This window comes from Pelodiscus sinensis, chromosome 4 (assembly GCF_052426305.1).
Source record: "Pelodiscus sinensis isolate ZL-2025 chromosome 4, ASM5242630v1, whole genome shotgun sequence".
Classification (NCBI taxonomy): Eukaryota; Metazoa; Chordata; order Testudines; family Trionychidae; genus Pelodiscus; species Pelodiscus sinensis.
The window spans coordinates 43,789,464-43,810,983 of NC_143055.1; the positions used below are offsets into that span (position 1 = coordinate 43,789,464).

A 21,520-nucleotide genomic window follows, 5' to 3' on the forward strand; every position below is an offset into this window, starting at 1 on the left:
GCCCAACATTATTTGCAAGCAAAATTAAATTGACTAAATATTATTCCCATGTTAAAGCTGCACTTAATTTTAATTATACTTTTAAATTGAGTCATCATGCCAGTGTATTTAGTTACCTTTTAAAATAAAATTGGAAACAACACTTTTCAAAGAGTTTCGATAACTGTAGTGGTGTGATAGAGTAACTTAACATTTTTACTAGCTCAACTAGATTTCAAGAGCTTAAAGTGTAAAAAGTATGGGTCCTTCTACTACACAAACTTTCAAAGTTAAAAGCTCCTCTACTTCAACAACAACATTTGGGGCCAACTATTAAATATTAGAGAGCTTACCCAGCAATGCTTGGGTCCTTCAGGGAGCTGGAGTTATGAGGGCTGGGGTTGCCAGAGTCAAGGCAGAGGCCTGGGGATATGGGGATCTCGGGTCGGGAGGCTGGGTGTGGGGAGGTGCAGGAGTCAGGAGGTAGAGAGATAGGGATGTAAAATCCTAGTTAATCCGTTAACTCGTTAAACCTTAGGTTTAACCCAATGGTGCTCTCACTTTTTGGCCTGTCGACTACCTGGCTCAATGTAAACCTTTCCACAGACCACCAGCTGCTAATGGAAACTCACCGTTAATTACATAATTATACTCAAACCATTTTGCTAGTGCTGCAGCTAGGGAGAATGGTTTAATGTAAATTATTCAACACATTAAGCATTTTAATTTTCTCATGTTAGTTTATCAAACTTCATTTTAAATAAAGTAAAATATTAACTTATGTCCAACACAAAAGGTTTCAATGTTTTATTTATTTATGGCAGGGGTGAGGAACCTTATTTGGGTCAGGAGCCACTAACCCACAGAAAAATTAGTTGGGGACCACACAAGTGAAAACCAAAAATAACTACTCCCAAACCCCCAACCCTCACTGATGCCGCCCCCAAATGACACACCTAACACCTCTGGCACCAGTCCCATGGGATGAGAGGAAGGGACAGGGAAGACTGAGGTTCAGGGCTTCCCACAGACCAGATTTACTTTTCCGGGGTTGCAATTAGTGGATTTTATGGACCCCTTTAGGCTCAGGGGTGGGGACAAAAATGAGTGGTTCAGTGTGCGGGACATGGCTGCCAACGAGTGTGATAGGAATGGGGGTGCAGAATCTGGGAAGGAGGTGGGGTACAAAAGGAGGAGAGGTTGCAAGGTCTGGGTGGGATGTAGAGTGCAGAAGCAGGTTGGGAGCAGGGTGGCTGGCCAAGGGGAGAGAGAGGGAGCAAGGGAGGGTGCAGGAGCAGCAGTGGATGCAGAAGCAGAGTGAGGTTAGGTGTCTGGGCAGGGGGGAGAATGCAGGAGTAGGCTGGGGATAGGGTGTCTGGCCAGGAAGAATGGTGCAGGAGCAAGGGAGGGTGTCAGAGCAAGCTAGGGGTACTGTTTTTCCTGTCAGGCAACAGAATGACGTCATCACAGCATCAACATGCCGCCCGCCTCCGTCCTCAGCCGCTTGCGGTGGCCAGCCTTGGCGCCATCCCCTCCAGCATGGCCTCCACAGCTCTAGCTCCCACTTCATTCCCCAGTAGGCTGTGCCACCAGGGAAGATCTGCTGCTGGGGCTGAGTCTCCTCTGCCATCCGAGCCCAATGCCCCTGGCTGCGCCATGTCTCAGGTGTTTAAATCCCGGCTTGACAAAGCCCTGGCTGGGTTGATTTAATTGGGATTGGTCCTGCCTCGGGTAGGGGGCTGGACTTGATGGCCTTCTGAGGTCTCTTCCAGCTCTATGATTCAAGGGGAGGGGGCCGCCACCACAGCCACACACAGGCGAGAGGATCCCTCCCTGGCACAATTACCCAGTGGTGCTGCGGGCCCAAGCCCGGTGGGGCGAGAGTGTGGGAGCGAGCTGTGGGGGTGTGGGAGCAGCAAAATCTACCCCTGAAGTGGCTGCTCCACCAAGCTACTCCGGCACTTACCAGGGCTGGTCACAGGGGAGAAGGCAGTGGCAGCAGCAGCCAGGGACAGGAGGAGGGGCCCCTTGGCTATAACTGGAAACATCAGCTAGGGAGCCAAGGCAGCACAACCCTGTTCGCCAAACTTTGAGAATGGGGGTGGGCAGAACCTCAACAACCTTTGGGAACGAGGGTGGGCAGGTCCGCATGCAGGGCAGAGGATACCTGGAGCGTGGCTGCCCAGAGAAGGTGAGTCTGAGACAGGGTTGCTATAACCCCAGCATGGGCATGTGCGCCCCTTCTGTATTTGGTTATCCCTGCACCCAGGCCCCACTCACCCAAACCATGGGGTGATGGAGAAACCATGACTGCCGTAGGTGCCCAGAGGGCATATTAAACGTGTCTGCAGCAGAATTGGCTCTGGGTATGAGAAACAGGCGATCCTAATGTGTGCCCACTTATTCATTGGTATGTGTAGTACTGGCATGGCCCAGGGGCTGTTTGCTGGCAGCACGATGCAGTCCCAATTTGTTCATTCTCTCTTCACACACAACTTTTCTGGGTCTCTAATCATTTTCACTGTCTAGCTTGCAAAACTCTCCAGGTCTGCTACATCTTTTTGGAGACAGGGTGACCAAAAGGAAACTGCAGGTGAGGGCAAACTCTCAACTTATAGAATGGCACGAAAATGAAGGTTCTCAATCATAGTTAACTCGATTAATGAAAAACAAATTAGCTAGATTTTTAAAAAAACACAATCACAATTTTAATTGCATCATTAATAAAGAGTACTAATACAAATTAATGTACTCTATATTTTAGAGAGGTTGTCTGTCTGATCAAAATCTCCTCCTCAAGGGTAAGAGCTAGGACAAGAGAGGGCAATAATTTTTTATCAGGGGCCACTCCACGATTTGATAAGTAGTCAAGGACCACAATTCTATGGAGGGACTGTGGGGTTTGGGATGAAGGCTGGGTATAGAAGGAAGCTTGGGGTAGGGGTTTGGAGTGCAGGAGAGGATGGGGGATCTGAGAGGGAGTGAATGAAGGAGGGGGTTGTGATTTGGGGCAGGGCTTGGGGTGCATGACTGCCTTAGGTGCCCAGAGGTCGTATTAAACATGTCTGCAAGAGAGGAGGGGTATGGGTGCAGGAGAGGGGATATGGGTGCAGAAGAGGATTCTGGTCTAGGGGAAGAGTGAAGGAGGAGGTGCAGAGTCTTGGAGGGAGTTGTGACCTGGGCCAGGAGATTGGAGTGCAAGGGGGAGTACAGGGTGGGGGAGGGAGTTTTGACCTGGGGGAGAGGGGCACAGAGGGTTTTTGAGGTGACCTGAGGCAGGGAGTTAGGGTGCAGGAAGGGGTCAAGAGAACATCGCAAACAAAGGACATAGGTCCCTAGTAATTTTTAGCTTAAAAGTCCAACAGCATTAGAATAATCCATTAGACATTCCACTACACATAACAATGCCTACAATATTATGACGATGACCCTGTAAGTACCTGGATAAACAGAAAGAAAGCAGGCTCTTAGTAAAATGTTGTTCTAGCTTGCCAAGGAGTGCCTACCCTGCCTCATTTCCCCTCTCTTACAGCACCCCAACCCCAACCCCCGCCCCTAGCCACGTGAAAGTGAGAATGGGGGAGGGAGAGGATGGAATGAGCAGGGTGAGGCCTTGGAGAAGGGGTGGAGCAGGGGCAGGGCCTCAAAGAAGGAGTGGGAAGGAAGTGGGGCAAGGGTATTTGGGTTTGGGGTAGATCTTACATTGCACTTAAATGAAAAAGTGATCTTGTGGTTAAAAAGGTTGGAGACCACTGCCTTAGAGGGACCAGCAAATGTGGTGACAACTATTAAGAAAAGATCTGCTTTAGTTGATTTAGCACAAAAATATGTTTTCACACAAGTGAAACCCAAAACCAGACCACTAGAATAAGGAGATGTAATGAAGTGGACCAGGTCTCGCAGACTCCTGCTGGAGTGGTGTGATTGCCACACCCCATTCCAGCAAACCATGAAGAATTTCTCCAGGAAGTGGCTGCAGGAGTAGCCAGTAGGGACCAGAAAGGCCTACATGAGAAAGCTTCAGGACCAGAGTCAGCTCAGTGTTGCTGACCTTCAAGGAGAGAAGCTACTGGTGACTGGCCGACTGAGGGAGCAGCAGCACCATGAAGAGCTCCATACAGGGAGCTACTGTGGGCTGATAGACTGAGATACAAGTTCAAAGTCAAAGGCACAGGAAGGGAAGCCCCAGAGTCGTGGTCACCAACCCATCGATCACCAATTGGGAGGGCTCGACCAGTCAATCACTAGGCATTCAAGACCCCTCTATTTCCCCCTACCCCCAAGAAGTCCCACTACCTACCTCTAGCGACAATGGAGGTAGTGCTGGCTTCCCGCGGGGTGGAAGGAAGTCCGGCAGCTGCATGTCACTTCTGGGATGTCAGGAAGTGTGCTGACTGCTCTCCCTCCCCTGAACAGCCAGCACATTACCACAACCTAGGTCTGTGGTGCACCGGGAACTTGCTGCACATGGAGAGGGGTAGGAGTCTCCGGAGGAGGTGCGTGTCGGGGCTTCCCTCCTCTGTAGGGTGGAGGGGGCGGTTAGAAGTCCCCAGAGGAGGCACATGCCGAGGACTTCCTGTCCCCTTCCCCCACCAAAACCCTGGCACCCTTCCCCAGCACCATGTCCCCTGCTCCCACCAGCACAGTTGGGGCCACATTAGTGAGGCTGGGGGGAGAGGGAATTGGAGGAGTTATTTTTTTTGCATCTCACTTGTGTGGCCCCAATTGACTTTTCTGTGGGTCAGTGACCCCCTAACCTAATACACCCCTTCTCATAAATAAAGACAATGCTGAAACTATTCAATTAGGCAATTAATCGAAATTTCACACTCCTAAATTTGAATTGGTAAGCAGGAGACCCGGATTTAAATAATTGATTTTAATCAGTTGTTGCATTTGTTATTTTATTGAAAAAGGCTGATTCTCACTGGTTGGTAAACATTCAGTAGTGGAGATTTATACCTCCCATACAGTAGAACCTCAATTATGAACATCTTGGAAATGATCGTGTACTTCTGGTTCCAAATACAGAATGTGATTGACCGGGAATTCATAACTTATGTATTTAACTAAGTTTCTACTATAACCTTTACACTAACTTGGAGCAGTTTTTTGCTAACTTTATAGCTATACATATTTATGCAGTTATACAACTTATATATAGGATTTCTAAAGTTTTCTTTGCGATTGTATCGGAGATTTGTGTTAAGCTGTATCTGGATTAATTCAATTCAACACACACAAAACCAGCATTTTAAATTATTAGCTCAACAATACTATATAAGGAAAAATTATCAAAACCTGTTTTAATACATTGGTTAATTTTAAATACAAAGTATTATCAATAGCTGGTGACTGAACAGTCTGTTCTAGGAATGTGGCAGCTTAAACGGTTAACCAAGGAGCCTACATCTGTTAACAGTCATGGTTGCATGAAAACCCCACCTCCAACCCTAGGCTGCTGCCTCTGTATTAGGCTTTTAAGCAGGCTCCCCATATGCACTAGGTCCTGCAGAGTGGTCTCCTGCTGCCTCCTTACCTCCCTCCCCCTCCGTGTACCACACGTTTACAAAATAAAATGCTTTTTAACATCTAGAGTTTGTTCCAGGTCATCATGTCCCTGAATTTTAGAACCAGTGGAGCTTACACTCACACACAGTTTTTATTCATAGATTGGAAGAAAACAAGCTTTCCTCCTTTTTCAACCCTTGAGTGATTTCTTAACTTTGAATGTCAATTAACTAGTCACTGCACTGAACTAATTAAATAAACTGAAATTATACATTCATAATCAACAGAAGTTACTGGTGTCAAAAGCTAGGTTAGCATTTAAAAAATCTCCAGTTTCAAGAGCTTGCCTAGTGACTTTCACCAGTTTATTGGTTTGACTCTCTTTATAACTTGGCAGCATGTGTATTGCCTTGATATTTATCTTTTTATTTCATTTAAATGATTAATACATTTATTGTTGGGAGAAATTCTACACCACTGCCCATATGCAGCATTCATGCCTCCCCCCATATTCTCTGCATCCCTGTAGAGAAATTACTTCTGTCAGAGAAGCAAAAGGATTGCAAGAGTAGTCTTGTGCCCCTCTCCCAAAAGTGCAGGCAAGCAGTTTCAGGTCCCCAGCACAACCGGGGGGTGGGGGGTGAATCACCATCAGGGGAGGGGGGGAGAACAGGACTAGGTATGCCTCAGCTGGTAACTCCTTCCTGTATTTAGCTGCTAGTCCCAGCTGAGCTGGAGTTCCTCTTCACCTGCAAGGAGTAGTCTGGGCAGACCTCTCTCACAAAACCTCCCTTGCCTGCATGCACATAGCTCGCATGCATGCACACACACACTCTCTTCCTGCCCCACCACTCCTCAACCACAGGAGAGTCACAGAATAGGAAGCTACCCAACCCCTTTTCATCTATGCTCCCTCCCCCCCCCAACCAACATACCTGGATTCTATCCTGCAAAGCTTATTTCCCTAAACCTGGACTACCATTACTGGTAAAACCTCTATACTCAAGTCCCCACTCCCATACCTGGACCATATCAACAAGTCTCCACATTTATTTATTGACAAATATGTATACAGAATTTTAAAATGTGCACAGAATTTTTATTTTTTTCTTGCAAAATTATCTCAGTGTAAATGACAGAATGTTTGGATCTTAATTGACAACCTATTTCACATTAATTTTCAACGGTTTTATTTTTTAAATCCATGCTAAATTTAAATTTTTTTAAATAGATTAAAAAATTATTATTTTTTAAAAATATCAATCTTGCCAGCTATGCATTCCACTCCAAATAAACAGGAAGACACTCTTTAAAAACCCTTAGCTGACTCAAACATCCAGCCATCTTTGCCTTAACAAGATCAGATTGCTTCTGGGAAGACAAATTTAAGGTTTTGAAGAATTCACTCTCTAAACCTCAAAAAAAGATCTTTTAAAATTAAGACAGGCTAACAACATTTATTCCTATAGGAATTAATTTGAAGAGAACTTCTTTGCTAATCATAAGGACAAATTTAAGGTATTTACAGATAGAAGTTTACTTTCATTTACTGCCATCGCATATAGTTATGACCAGGGCTCGACAAACTATGTAATCTACTCGCCCATGGTGAGTAGATTATAACCTGGAAGAGCCGAGTTCGGGCGATCTGCGCATGCGCAGATCGCCGGACAGCGAGACTGGCGAGCAGGGCTCACTGCGGCTCGGCGAGCCCTGGTTATGATAAGTTCCAGAGGGGCAGCTATGTTTACTTTTTAAATAGATTATCAGGAGTCCCATGATATCTTAAAGATTAAACACATTTCTTTGGGCATACTCTTTCATGGGCTAGAACACAATTCTTCAGATGAATGATGTGGACACTTCCAGGTTGACTGGTGTGTGTGTGTGTGTGTGCGTGTGCACGCGCGCGCGCGCCACACACACAGGTGCGTGTTACATTACTGTAGGGAGGACCAGTGATTGATCAATTCAATCAAGTAGAAGTGGCCCATTCCTACAGTGGATGAGAAAGTGTGAATAGCAAAAGAGGGGAAATTACTTTTTGTAGTGAGGTAGCCATTCCCAGTCTCTATTCAGACCCAATCTGATAGTGTCAACTTTGCATTTGAATTCTAGTTCTGCATTTTCATGCTGAAGTCTGTTTTTGAAGGTTTTTTGCTGAAGTATGGCAACTTTCAAAAGTATCCAGGGATACTGAAGTGCTCTCATACTGCATTTTTAATGTTACCATTCTTGATGTTGGATTTGTGTCCACTTAGTCTTTTGCATAGGGATAGTTGTTAATTTTCATCCCGTGCACCGATATCACTTCTACCTCTTCCTTGATCTTGTCCATTGCTCTCTGCAGGTGCGTGATGAAGATACTCGGTGATACTGGATCTCCCTATTTCGTATCTCTACTCGTTCTAAACCAACTTCCCAACTCTCTGCGCGTTCTCACTGCTGCCTCCGCATTATTGTTGATGTCCTTCAACAACCGTATCAGTCTGCTATCCACTCCATACAACTCCAACACTGCCCAAGTCGCTGTCTGATCTATATTGTCAAATGCCTTCTGAAAATCGACGAAGCAATTGTAGATGTTCTTGCATGGGATAAGTAGTCTTTAGCTGCCAGGAGTAGCATATGCAAGCGAAGGTTGCAGAGTACAGGAAGTGAATTACCGTATGTCCTCATCTTCCCAGCAACCTCTTCCCCAGGACAGGGGCTGATAGCCACCTCACTTCTGTGCTGCCCTTCAGAGCTAGGCTTCCAGCTGCAGCAGAGCTTCTGGCAGCAGAGGGTGTTTCCCCAGAGAGGAGTCAGACCCAGCTCAGGGAGCAGCTCCCATAGGAAGAGTCTCCTGCCTCAGACCCAGAGAAGCAGCTGGAGCACAGCACATGGTAGCAGGCCCAACTGGAGAGCTCTCTGCCCCATCCCTCCTCTACAAGAGCCAGATTTCAAGGAGAGAGGTCAGATTTAGATTTCACAGCCCAGGACACGTTTTCACAGCCATGAAGTTGGTAGAGCTCTGTTGACAGGATATATCAAACTCTCGTCTGTTAAAATTATGTCTGTCTCTCTCTCGGCTCTGCGTTCAACAGCTCATTCACTGCCAGAACTTTCTTCACTTATGTCTACACTTTTACCTATTGCTGGGGTATCAGCTAGAACCACGCTATTATTGTTTTGGCACAAGTGGGACTTGAAGCCAAGCCAGCTGGGGGAAATCCAACTCATGTATATCAGTTGTGAGGCTGAACACCCTGCAAACAGAAGGGATGCCAGCCCTCCATCAAAGAATACATCAACTAGTCTTTGACCCTTGGCACTATAAACAGTCACATTATTTTGCTTTCCTTTACTTGCTATATTAGGGGAACCACTTATTTGACAAATACTTAAGTCCCAAAACAAATGATATATATATTTTTAGCCTGCATAACAATAAATGCTCAACTGTAACTGGAAAATATCACCAAACTTTATTTAAATATTTATAAATCAGGAAGTACTGAAATGCTCCATGCATATCTGGCGGCATGGCGTGATGGAGGCCTCTATGATATGTTGCATCTTGGAACCAAAAATGTCTGACTGCCTTAGATTTTTTGGCACATTCAACCCAATCACTCAGTGAGCAGAGACCTAATGTTGACTATTGCCCAAGTTTTGATGTCTCTACACCTCTCAATAAGAATTCCCATTTTGCCAATAATTTGCAATACTTGCCAAAGATGAGTGAATCAGATGTAGAAGGCGTCATTCTTGAAATCATGACAGAATTTCAGAGTAGTTTTATTACTATGGCATAGCAGCTAACATGGAGATGAACTTACTATTTAATAGCAGGTATTTAGTGTTCTAACATCCAAATGTACATTCAGACTGCCAATAAATTCTAGGATAGACTGAGTAGTGCAAATTTGGAATAAATTTGTTTAAGGGATTCCTGAGATGCAGCAAGGGAGAGAAAGACATGTCAGTAAATTTTTCTGGCTCTATGCACGCCCGGGACTCAAATCATGACACTCTCCTTTGTCCCAAAAATGATATCAGATTGCATCTGAACTAGAGTTCAGCATCCAGCTCCACCTGGTGGAAACAAGATTTTAAAAGTTAGCTAGGGTGAATTTTTACAAATCAGCTTGAACCTGCAATCCATATAATAGACAGTGGATTTGCACATGCACTGCAGGATTGCTGCAGTGTACTATGGGAACCAGCTGTGGGCAAGAGCACAACTTCTCTCACATGCACTTGGATGGCTCAGGGCAACAGGCAATTGTACCTTGAACATGTGTACCACCTAATGGGTGAGAGTTAAAATGCTGGCTTCAGGACACTTGTGAAATGTTGTTACCTTCAGCCTGTATTCTGCTTGGGCTGAAGGGCTGCTTTTGGAAGTTTACTCACCCAGAGCAGGCAATATTATAGAATGATCTTTGCCAAAACATGATTAAGATTAAGTTGATCTCTCTGTTTAAACACAGACTTGACAGATACATGTGGATTTTACAACAATACTTAATCTTCCAAGGAAAATTCTCAGGGGCTGGGGTAGAATAGAAGTACCAGAGCCCCCACTCATCAAAAAGAGCTGCTGTAAAAAAAGTGCATAGAGGTTGTTTTGAGAACTAATATTTGCAGACTATTCTCCAAGATAAATCTTTGCTTAGTAATGGGTTCACAGAGTCTTACCAGAGGCCTACCAGCTAGCAGTTGATATGAAAGATGACGGGCAACAAGCGCTTAAGTGCAAAAACAATGAACTGGTGAGATGCTAACCCGCCTTCAAATCTCCTTGTGGTGAAAACAAAAGATAGTATTCCCTTTCCGTTAGCATTAGGTACCAAAGCAGAAGACTGCTTTTGTGTCTATTCCATCAGAGTGCTAGGAGTCTCAGGTCTAACATGGTACTATATTTTTCCCTAGTCCTGAGGAAACTCAAAGCCCCTGTGCTCTCTCCTAAATACACAGAGAAAGGATCAGAAGGGTAGCCATGTTAGTCTGAATCTGCAAAAGCGGCGAGGAGTCCTGTGGCACCTTATAGACTAACCAAAGTGTTGGAGCATAAGCTTTTGTGGGTAAAGACCCACTTCGTCAGATGCATGTAGTGGAAATTTCCAGAGGCAGGTATAAATATGCAGGCCAGAATCAGGCTGGAGATGACGAGGTAGATCCAATCAGGGAGGATGAGGCCCACTTTTAGTAGTTGATCTGGAGGTGTGAATTCCAAGAGAGGTGTTCTGGTCCTCTTGAAGATGAACTGTAGCTCAGCAGTTTCTCTTTGAAGTCTGGTCCTGAAGTTTTTTTGCTGCAGGATGGCTACCGTCAGATCTGCAATTGTGCGTCCAGGGAGATTGAAGTGTTCCCCTACAGGTTTTTGTATGTTACCATTCCTAATATCTGATTTGTGTCCATTGATTCTTTTACGTAGGGACTGTCCAGTTTGGCCGATGTATATAGCAGTGGGGCATCGTTGGCACATGATGGCATATATTACGTTAGTAGATGTGCAGGAGAATGAACCAGTGACATATGGTTGATCTGGTTAGGTCCTGTGATGGTGTTGCTCTGTCAATCTGTCTCCTCCCTTCCTCGTGTGGGTATCGTAGTTTACAGAATGCTTGTTGAAGATCTTGTAGGTGTAGGTCTCTGTCTGAGGGATTGGAGCATATGCGGTTGTACCTCAGTGCTTGGCTGTAAACAATGAACTGTGGGGTGTGTCCGGGATAGAAGCTGGAGGCATGCAGGTAAGCATAGCAGTTGGTAAGCTTTCGGTATAGGGTGGTGTTTATGTGACCGTCACTTATTTGTTCCGTGGTGTCCAGGAAATGGACCTCCCATGTAGACTGGTCCATGCTGAGGTGGATGGTGGGGTGGAAGCTGTTGAAATCGTGGTGAAATTCTTGCCCACAGACAACCCATCAACCTGAAGCATATTCTCACCAGCAACTACACACCGCACCATAACAACTCAGGAACCAATCCACGCTACAAACCTCGATGCCAACTCTGCCCACATATATACACCAGCAACACCATCACAGGACCTAACCAGATCAGCCATACTGTCACTGGTTCATTCTCCTGCACATCTACTAACGTACTATATTCCATCATGTGCCAACAATGCCCCACTGCTATATACATTGGCCAAACTGGACAGTCCCTACGTAAAAGAATCAATGGACACAAATCAGATATTAGGAACGGTAACATACAAAAACCTGTAGGGGAACACTTCAATCTCCCTGGACGCACAATTGCAGATCTAACGGTAGCCATCCTGCAGCAAAAAAACTTCAGGACCAGACTTCAAAGAGAAACTGCTGAGCTACAGTTCATCTTCAAGTTTGACACAATCAACTCAGGATTAAACAAAGACTGTGAATGGCTCGCTAACTACAAAAGCAGCTTCTCCTCTCTTGGAATTCACACCTCCAGATCAGCTACTAAAAGTGGGCCTCATCCTCCCTGATTGGATCTACCTCGTCATCTCCAGCCTGATTCTGGCCTGCATATTTATACCTGCCTCTGGAAATTTCCACTACATGCATCTTACGAAGTGGGTCTTTGCCCACGAAAGCTTATGCTCTAACACTTCAGTTAGTCTATAAGGTGCCATAGCACTCCTCGCCGCTTTTACAGAGAAAGGACTGAACTAGAAATTACAGAACAGAGCTATAATAATGCATTGTATGTTCTTGGAGAAGGAACAGTCCTTTTATTCTGTGCTTATATAGTACCTTCTAAACTATACATTTCATTGACCAGAACACCAATCTTAGCACTGGTATTAAAATTAGCACTTCACATACCACACATATAGCATGTCTCAAATGAAATTGATAATAAGATTTCACTGTTACAGAAAAATGGTAGGGAGAAGCACGACTCATCTCCAGGTTGCATTTTCATAAGAAACAAGGACTTATTTTTTCTGTTGTAATCTGTTCTCACTGGAGTTGTAGATCTAGGATAAACCAACATGCTTTCACTCAAATGGGGTCTCATTAAAACCTAACAAAAATGTCCTTCATTTTGTTTTTATCTAAAGTTTTGATGTACCTTTTCTACGAGGCCATTTCTGTAACAATTGTTTTTAACTTGTTAGAGATCCACATTAATTTAGGAATTGGTAAGACATCTGAATGAGTATAACAGTTAAAGAGCTACAAAGTCAGTGTACATCTAAACTTATCTAAATCACTAATTTGAATCTAAAAGAGTATCTCAGGAACCAAACAAAAATATTACATTGTAGATTTTTCGAATGTCACTGAAATTAAAAACAAGGTGTCCCATGACACTCTAAAGACTCAAGTGAAATGGGACTCGTTTTTGCTGAACAGACTTCTTGTTGTTTTCGTTGAACATATTATGGCTTAACATGGCTACCTCTCTGAAAACTGAACGTAAAGGTGATTTCTGAAACAGAACTGCATTCCTCCCACTAAAGATATAGAATGTTTAAAAAAATTAATAGAACAAAAATTGAAAGAACCATATAGTTTCCATTTTCACACTGCTTCATTAGCACTTTTGGTGATTATCTCCAGATGTGCAAGAGAGAACATTTTATAACCAGCTCATTAGACTATGACAACTCAGTTCTTCTAAAGAAAAAAAAAAAGTATTCACACTGTGAAGTCGGATAAGAGGAAGAGCATCTTTGGATACCAATTCACCAATCTAATCAAGAGCTTTAAATTAGTTCAAAGGGAACAGGTAATAAAGGCCAACAGAGGGCTAAATGTTTGGGGCAGGAGAGGAATAGAAAACTGCAAGAGTCAAAGTAGTAACAAGAGGGAAAACATCAGACCATCTGCTCTCCACATTTCAAATGTTTATTCCCCATACTCCTCCTATACGCATAAAAATTGGAAAAATTGTAATGTTAATGCATAAACTAAATTATGACAACTGACATCAGTGCAACTCGATGGAATAAATTTCATGACTGGAATACTGGTATATAGGGATACAGTGTTCAGGAATAAAACAGAAGGGGGAAAAGATGTAAATATTTTTGATTATACATCAATAATTATATACACCTGTTCTGAGGTCCAGAAGGAGATGAGAAGCCAGCTGAAAGCATGTGTGAAGATAAACGGGAGAAAAGAAGGAGCAGTGTCACTTCAGGGGTCTAATAAAGACCATCAAATCAGGAGGAGGAAGTGCGACTTATTTATAACTACTAATAGATATAGCCAAAACAAAAGACTTGGTAGGAGAGGGAAATTTTAGCTACTGTGCAACACCCAGACCTGTGGGCTATCATAGTTCGATGGAAGGTAAATATGCTAATCTCATTCTCTTCACTGATTAACCAGGGCAGGAGCTTCTGCAGCACAATCAGGACAAACCTGGAGCTAATTAAGGACTTGCCAGAAGCAGCAAAAAGTAGAAATTGGGACAAAGATCAAAGGATGAATATAAACAACACAAGAACATGTAGGGGCAAAATTAGAAAGGCAAAGGCATACCATGAGCTCGATCTAGCTAGACACAAAGGGTAATAAACCATTCTACAAATATTAGAAGCAAGAGGAAAATCAAGGACAGTGTAGTGCCATTGCTCAATGAAGAGGGAGAAACAATAACAAAATATGGAAATGGCAGAGGTGCTAACAACTTCTTTGTTTTGGTTTTCACCAACAAGGTTAGTGGTGATAGGATGCTAAACAGTGAATGCTAGTGAGAACTGGATGGGTTCAGAAGTTAAAATAACTTAAAAATTACTTAGAAAAGCTAGATGTCTTCAAGTCACCAGGGCTTGATGAAATGCACCCTAAAACACTCAAGTTGCTGATAGAGGAAGTATCTAAGCCATTAGATATCTTCTTTGAAAAGTCATGAAAGACTGGAAAGATACCAGAAGTCTGGAAAAGGGCAAATAAAGTGCCCATTTATAAAAAGACAAATAAAGACAACCCAGGAAACTACAGACTAGTCAGCTTAACTTCTGCGCTAGGAAAGAAAATGGAGCAAATAATTGAGGAATTCATTTGCAAACATCTGGAAGATAATAAGGTGATAAGTAACAGTCAGTATGGATTTGTAAAGAACAAATCATGTCAAACCAATCTAATAGCTTTCTTTAATAGGATAACCACCTTAGTGGATAAAGGGGAAGTGGCAGACATGATATTACTGCAATTCAGTAAAGCACCAATACACTCCTGCATAACCTCATTAAGAAACTAGGGAAATACAACCTAGATGGGGCTATTATAAGGCATGGGCATAACTGGTTGGATAACTATTCTCAGGGAGTAGTTATCAATGGTTTACAGTCATGCTGGAAGGGCATAACAAATGAGGTTCCACAGGGATCAGTTCTGTTCAATATCTTCATCAACGATTTAGATGATGGCATAGAGAGTATGCTTACAAGGTGTGCAGATGATACCAAGCTGGGAGGGGTTCAAAGTGCTTTACAGAATAGGGTCATCATTCAGAATGATCTGGACAAACTGGAGAAACTGACTGAGGAAAATAGAGATAGCAGTGCGGGGGACGGGGGCGCGGAAAGAGGGCAGGCAGAGGCAGTGCTCATGGGGAGCCAGTCTTTGTCCTGCCCCCTCCCTGATGCCTCTCTGGGAGACAGCAAGAAGGAACAGGTGGCTCCATGGGATCCAGTGCTTGTAGGGTGCCTCTGATACAGAGGCAGCAAGAGGTCAGGGGATGCATATAATTGACAGGATTAACTAAAAAGCCCAAGTCTTATCAGTTAATCATGTAGTCATCTACACATTGACATCCCTAATATGACCTTGCATTTTAAACATGTTATTCAAGTGATTCAGACAATTCTGTAGAACTGATCTGTACTTCTCACTATTCCACTAACCTTTTTGCATACTTTACCATCAGTTATTTTATGTTTATATCATTGATAAAGATGTTAAACTACAAGCCCAAAAAAAACAAAAAAAAAAACAAAAAAAAAAAAAACACATTCCTGCTGCATGCTCCCCCCTACACACAACTGTTCCATTGATTGAAGACAAACCTGAATGACAATGTGATCATGTGTGCCTGGTCACATCCCCCAGATCAGGGGTCTGCAACCTTTCTGAAGTGGTGTCTCGGGATTTAACCCTCCACTGGGCAACACCACTCTCCACCGTACGCCCCACTTGGTCTCCTGCCCAAGGCTCCGTTCCAGCTTTTCCTGTGATGCCTTTACAGTTTCACTATTTTTTTTACAGTAAGTGCTTAATATTAAACATAAAATAAGTTAAAATAAAAAGAGATGGGATTTGAAACAAACACCCTAAATCCCTTTATCAATAATTAAGCAACTAAGACAATACAAATTATTAAAATAAAAATTTTAAAATAATTATAGGTATTCCTATAAAATAGAAAAAAATAATACTTCTTACATTAAAATCTTTCAAAAGCTCAAAACAGGCTATCAGTTGGGTGGTTTAAAAAACACCAACCTAGCACACATACACACAAAAATCAATATAAAACAAAAGCCCAACTATTAAACTCCTATTCAAAATAGGGATGTGGAAGGTTAACATCACCCTTATTGGGTGACGCTTACTACTTATGTTAAGTGGGCTGCTTCAGCTCTGTAGGGCCTGGAGCACCTCAGGCACAGCCACCCGACATGCACCCTAGCCAGAGCCACCAGAGCAGCTGCCGCCTGACACGCGGCCTCCATACGCATGTGGGGGCAGGAGGAATGGAGGGGCGCACTGAGCTCCTGCAGTGTCTCACTCTAAATCAGCTTGAGTGCCACTTATGGCACACATGCCATAAGTTGCTGACCCCTGCCCCAGAGCATTGGTGCCACTGCTGCCAGATGAGGGGATGCAAGCTGCCTCAAATCCCAGGCTCAGTGGTTGCAGACCACGCATTTCCCTGTACCTCTGTACAACCCCAATGCTGAGGGGCCCCCACTCCTGGGCTATCCACTGGGCAGCCAAGAACATGCTGGGATGGCTCCTCCTCCGTCAGAGGGGCTGGGACCTTTCCCTCTTTCCAGAGGCAGCAGAACCAGGGTGTGAGGGAAACACACTAGTGTCCAAGCAGTGGAAATGCTGGGGAAGGCTGATATATATTTTAATTCCTCCATTTCTCACAGGTGACTGTGGGACTCGGCTATGTTTTCACCCTCATTCATATGTGCAGGGGGTACATGGGAGGGGTGATGAACAGGACCTGTAAGAAGGGCTGGAGCAGCCACCTCAGTACGTAATATTGGGCTAGGGTCAGGTAGCAGGTATGAAATTCCTGGCACAAAGATAGCTTCACCAATTATCACCCCTAGTGTCACCACCTCACAGAAACTTCCCCTATCATCACCCATATGTCATTCCCTCACAGAAACTAACCTTCCCCCCCCCCCTCACACCACCCCTCTGTTCTAAAATTTGATTTGTCAATTTCACATGCGTTCATTTTTTTGATTGTATCACTTTGGTATATATGGTTGTGCCGATTTTCTTCCACATATTGATCTGAGGAAGTGGGTCTGGCCCACAAAAGCTCATCACCTAATAAACCATCTTGTTAGTCTTTAAAGTGCCACACAGTTCTGTCTTTTGTTCTGGCACAAAACACACAGCCAAAAGGAGAGGCACAACTCCCATAGCATAGAACAAGGCACCAGCTGCGAAGGACAGAAGAGGCACAGCACGCACACTCCTTTCCACTTGAGGGTGCAGGAGCTGGACAATCGCCCCCTCAAATCCAGGCCCCTTCCTCACCCTGCTTCTTCCTACCCCTGCTCCCATTCCATTCCTGAATCCAAGACCCCACCCCATCCCTTCTTGCCCCTGCTTTGCCCCCACCCTCTCTCTTCCTCAAAGCCCTCAACCCCTCCTTTCCCAAAAAGACACTAGGAGCCAGGGGAGGCAGAGCAGAACGGAGTGAGGCCCATCGCTACATTAGCCCCCACACCACCCAAGCCCTGTGTCCCCCTGAAATGTGGATTCCCAGGGGCAACAGTCCCAAACTGTTCAATAGACAGGATGGCTCTGGCCTCTTTTTCCACTATTGCCGGGGAGGGAGAGGGAAGTCCTGCACTCTCCCACAGTTTAGTAGTGTCCTGGACCTAGCTGGGTACTTGAGCCCACACCAGCATTCCTTCTAATTTCTTTCCACCCCCAAGCTGAATGGATTTTGTTATGTGCACCAATGTGGAGGTGATGTGCATCAGGCTGGGACAGAGTGTTAGGGTGCAAGAGGGAGGTTCCAGATTTGGAGAGGGGCTCAGGACTGGAGTGCAGAAGGGGGTACAGGCTCTGGACTAGGGGTCTGAGCTAAGGGGTGCAGGAGAGTGCCAAGCAGAGATGTGGTAGCAATACATTAGGCATAGTAACATATAAATCTCTCACTCACTCACTCTATTAAACTAAATCTTAAACGTTACGTAAATGTTTCAGATTTGCAACTGAAGTAGTCTCCTGAGTTGCCACTCAATGACTATCCTTAAAACTTTTACTTTTTCAAATGTTATTAACTCTGCTAGACAAGTCCTCAGAAGGCCTTTAAAATTTCTACAACTAGCTCTCAACTTCCCCAATCCCACTGTCATTTTTGATTCATAGACTGAAACAGCATTACAAGTTCTCCTGCTTTTTCAACTCCCAGTCGATTTCTTAGCTCTGAGTGAATACCACCAAATGATGAAAATATTCTCTCTGTCTGCAAAGGAGGCCACTGCTGTGCAAAAGTTGTCTTAGCAACTGAAGGAACTCTGTTGCAAGGTGCCTGGCTAATAATTTCCACCAATACTGGGAATGACTTTGTTCAAAACATCATATTTGTAAACATGTACTCATTAAATGGTTTTGCTCTACCCCTGAAATGACTTTGAGATGCCCATTCTATGGCGGCAACATCTACTTTTATATCTGGAGTTAAAATAATGAGGTGGAGTTAGTGTTTGCAGGCAATAAAGAAGCGAATGGATCGATTTAACCTTCTGGGAAGGTATTTCTTTCGTCAATGTCTCAGTGACATACAAATTTCAATAGCATCAGCAACACAGCAACAATTTATCTGAAGTTTAAGGCTATGCCTAATAGGTTTCAGTATACTAAGCATATCCTCTATATTCCTCTTTAAAGCAATGTTAGAGTATTTGGGTGAGATTCTTTCATCTATTTGATCATAATTTTCTTCACAAAGTTGTACAAGAATAGGACAATTCTTAATAAATTGTTCATAACCAACTACAGAATTCCATCGAACATTTCAAAAAAGAATTACTTTGGATCCTCCTCTTCACTGAAGCAAAATGGTTGTTACGGAAGTATTTTGTGACTTCAACAACATTTTCTTTTATTCCTGGAGGAGACGTACTTAAGACTGACTAAAAATGCATTAAATGGGTACTTCAGTCATGTGTTATTAAAGGAACATATTTCTGTTTTTTCTTCTAAGTACCTTCTCATCTTTGCCATGTTTGCAGCACTGTCTAGGACAAAACTGTGCACATGGCAAATGAATTTTGTTCAGTTTATTACAGCTTTCACTGCCATTTTTTAAATATTATCTTGTGTGGGCATTTCCTATTGTGTCTATTGTTTCATAAAGACACGCAATCCCATCTTCTGTTATTATACAGGCACATAATGCTGGATCATTGTGTACATTGCTCCACCCATCAAGGTTTAAACTAGCAAATTTCTCCTAAGTATTTCTTGTACACTGTTCAAGTTCCTTCTCATACACTGTATGTATGTACTTCCACCAATGTCTGTTCTACTAGGTGGATTGTTGCCTGACTGTAAGGACTCAACTATGTCAGTGAAGATGTTTATTGTTAAAAATGCAAAAAACTGTGGCATAAATGAACTGAGCAATGTTTTCATCCATAGGGTCTTGTTGGTATTTGCTGATCCTTACCACAAAGCCATCCATGATGGTGAATTTACTGGATGATTGAATTCTTTTGCTTACTCGAGATATTATGTTGTCTGAAATATGTTTAGTTGCAGCACTGATGCTAAAAGTAATAACAGATGACTCTGAAGTTGTTGCAGATAGACAAAGTCTCTTACACTTAAATGGGATCCTGAAACAAAATTCAAAAATGATTGAGTTATTCGTCTCAATTCTTCTCACTCTATAGGATTCAGTTAATCATTTTCATTTCTGATTTCAAATTACCAAAAAAGCTAAAACTGGCTACACACTGACTGCACTTCATTTTGGAGTAACTTACTGAACTCACTGGCATTGTTTTTTTGAGAAAACAAAGTATAGTATGGCTTCCCTTGGGAAAGTTGAAATATACTCAAGTAAAACAGGCTGTAGACTTATGACATCACCATTATGGCCTGTGACCATTATGTTCCAAAATAAGGGGCATGTATTATGTAATATAAAATAAGAAAATGACACTCCATGGGAACTGGCAACTCTAGATTTCTCTTACTGCAGCTTTCTGTACCACATGGTTCGGTGATAGATTCTAAACCCATTTCATTCATTCAATTAAACAACCCATAAGGATTGGCTAAAAAAATTTTCTAGCAACATCCAACATAGCAAATAGCTTGGGAATTTACTTGTTGAATCACACATATTCAGAAAGAAAGAGTCTTGAAAAATGATGCATTGCAAAGTGAATTATTTAAGTTACTAACCAGTTGATCCACATTGTTCTTTGGACATATCCATATCTTCATCCACATGAATTTTCTCCCCATGAGCAGTTTTCCTTATGATGTTTCTTCTTGCAACAAGGCCATACATCATCATCTTGCTTTTGCTCACACTTGACATGGTTTTCCTTTTGAACCGAGGGAATTAATTTCTTCAAAATATTCCCAGATAGGATCTCTCTTACATCCAGAAATCATGACAGTTTTTCTGTGGCAAAAGTGTGTGTGGGGGGAAATATAGGAAGCTATGTGTGCACTAAAATGTCTTCCCTTCCTCTTTCCAGTCCACTCCATTGTTCTCTCCTACGTTTTTTTTTTTTTTTTTTAACAAGACAGAGAAACGTCTTAACTAACTCCTCTGCCATGCCTGGCCCAGGTCCACCACTACATAAGAACAAAACAAAAACAAAAACAATTTTATCCAGCACGCATCTTTCTTTGCCCATGTGACTTTTTAGTCTGCTGAGAAACAGAAACTGAAAGCCCAGAACTTTCAAGAAGCAAGATCTGGTAGGCAGGCCAGATGAGAGCCATTAATTCATTTTTATGAGACAGCGTAGTATATGAGTGATGAGATTTAACTGCAAATATTACTTCTAAATGACAAATTTAGTATTTTATTGATGAATTTTTTAAAAAAATAAAAAATCCAATTTAAATAAAAGTCAGATTTTTTTAAATTTTTGTAAAAAATCATTGATTTTTATCCACCTTGCACAAGGCAAGCAGTGAACAATATCTGCAGGTAGCAGCCCACAGATTTAAAATAGAGGCCTTTAAATCCAAAAACAGGGAAAAAGATAAATACAAAAAAACTCAGAAGTTTGAGGTGGAACAACTTCAAAGTTGGACAAAGCTTTTTAAGCTTCCTGAGGCTCTCTGTGCAGCAAATCTGGCAGCAGAGGAGGACTGTATGTACTTACAGAACAATTAAGGACTGCTTCTTTGCCAACTGTATGATCACATTTATAGGCACTGTTCCTTTCCACGCTGAGATCACACAAGTCATTGGGCACAGCATGTGAAAGTATCACAGATTTCTTTGTATTCATGATAGGAGGTGCATACTTCTGCAAGATGTTTCAGCAAATAAAGGATTTAAATACTTATATTCTTATAATATTTATAATGATTCCGCTCTTCAAAAAAAAAATGTAGTCCTCTGTATGGGCTAAGTGAAACAAAGCAGCATCAAACTAGCTACAGGTTGAACCTCTCTAGTCCAGCAACATCCATGACCCAGCATGATTTTAGTTATCCGAATGTCCACGTTTCATGGATATAGACAAATTTCCTGTGGCCCAATAAAGTTTGTTTATGGCCACCAATCCTGGTTCTCAGTGGTCGGTGCTGTTATTTAGCTCTAATTTACCCCCTAAATGTCTTTTAATAGCCCAGTAAGC

The 21,520-nt window shown here is 42.9% G+C and overlaps 1 protein-coding gene across 6 annotated transcripts in view; it reads right to left on the reverse strand.

Moving 5' to 3' along the window:
* The window catches only part of PDS5A (PDS5 cohesin associated factor A), a 152,618-nt gene that overhangs the window by 100,620 nt on the left and 30,478 nt on the right, over nucleotides 1–21,520 (reverse strand). Inside the window, exons 1-2 of one of the 6 annotated variants that reach the window (XM_089777846.1) lie at nucleotides 20,100–20,424; nucleotides 19,357–19,525 (exon numbers count right to left, since the gene is read on the reverse strand). The exons of 4 other annotated variants lie outside the window; for them this stretch is intronic. In XM_089777846.1, the coding sequence (XP_089633972.1) occupies nucleotides 19,357–19,525; nucleotides 20,100–20,113 (183 nt within the window). In that variant the 5' untranslated portion in view covers nucleotides 20,114–20,424. Of the gene's footprint in view, nucleotides 1–19,356; nucleotides 19,526–20,099; nucleotides 20,425–21,520 lie in introns of those variants that run through there. One more of the 6 variants, XM_075930552.1, reaches the window with a different exon arrangement.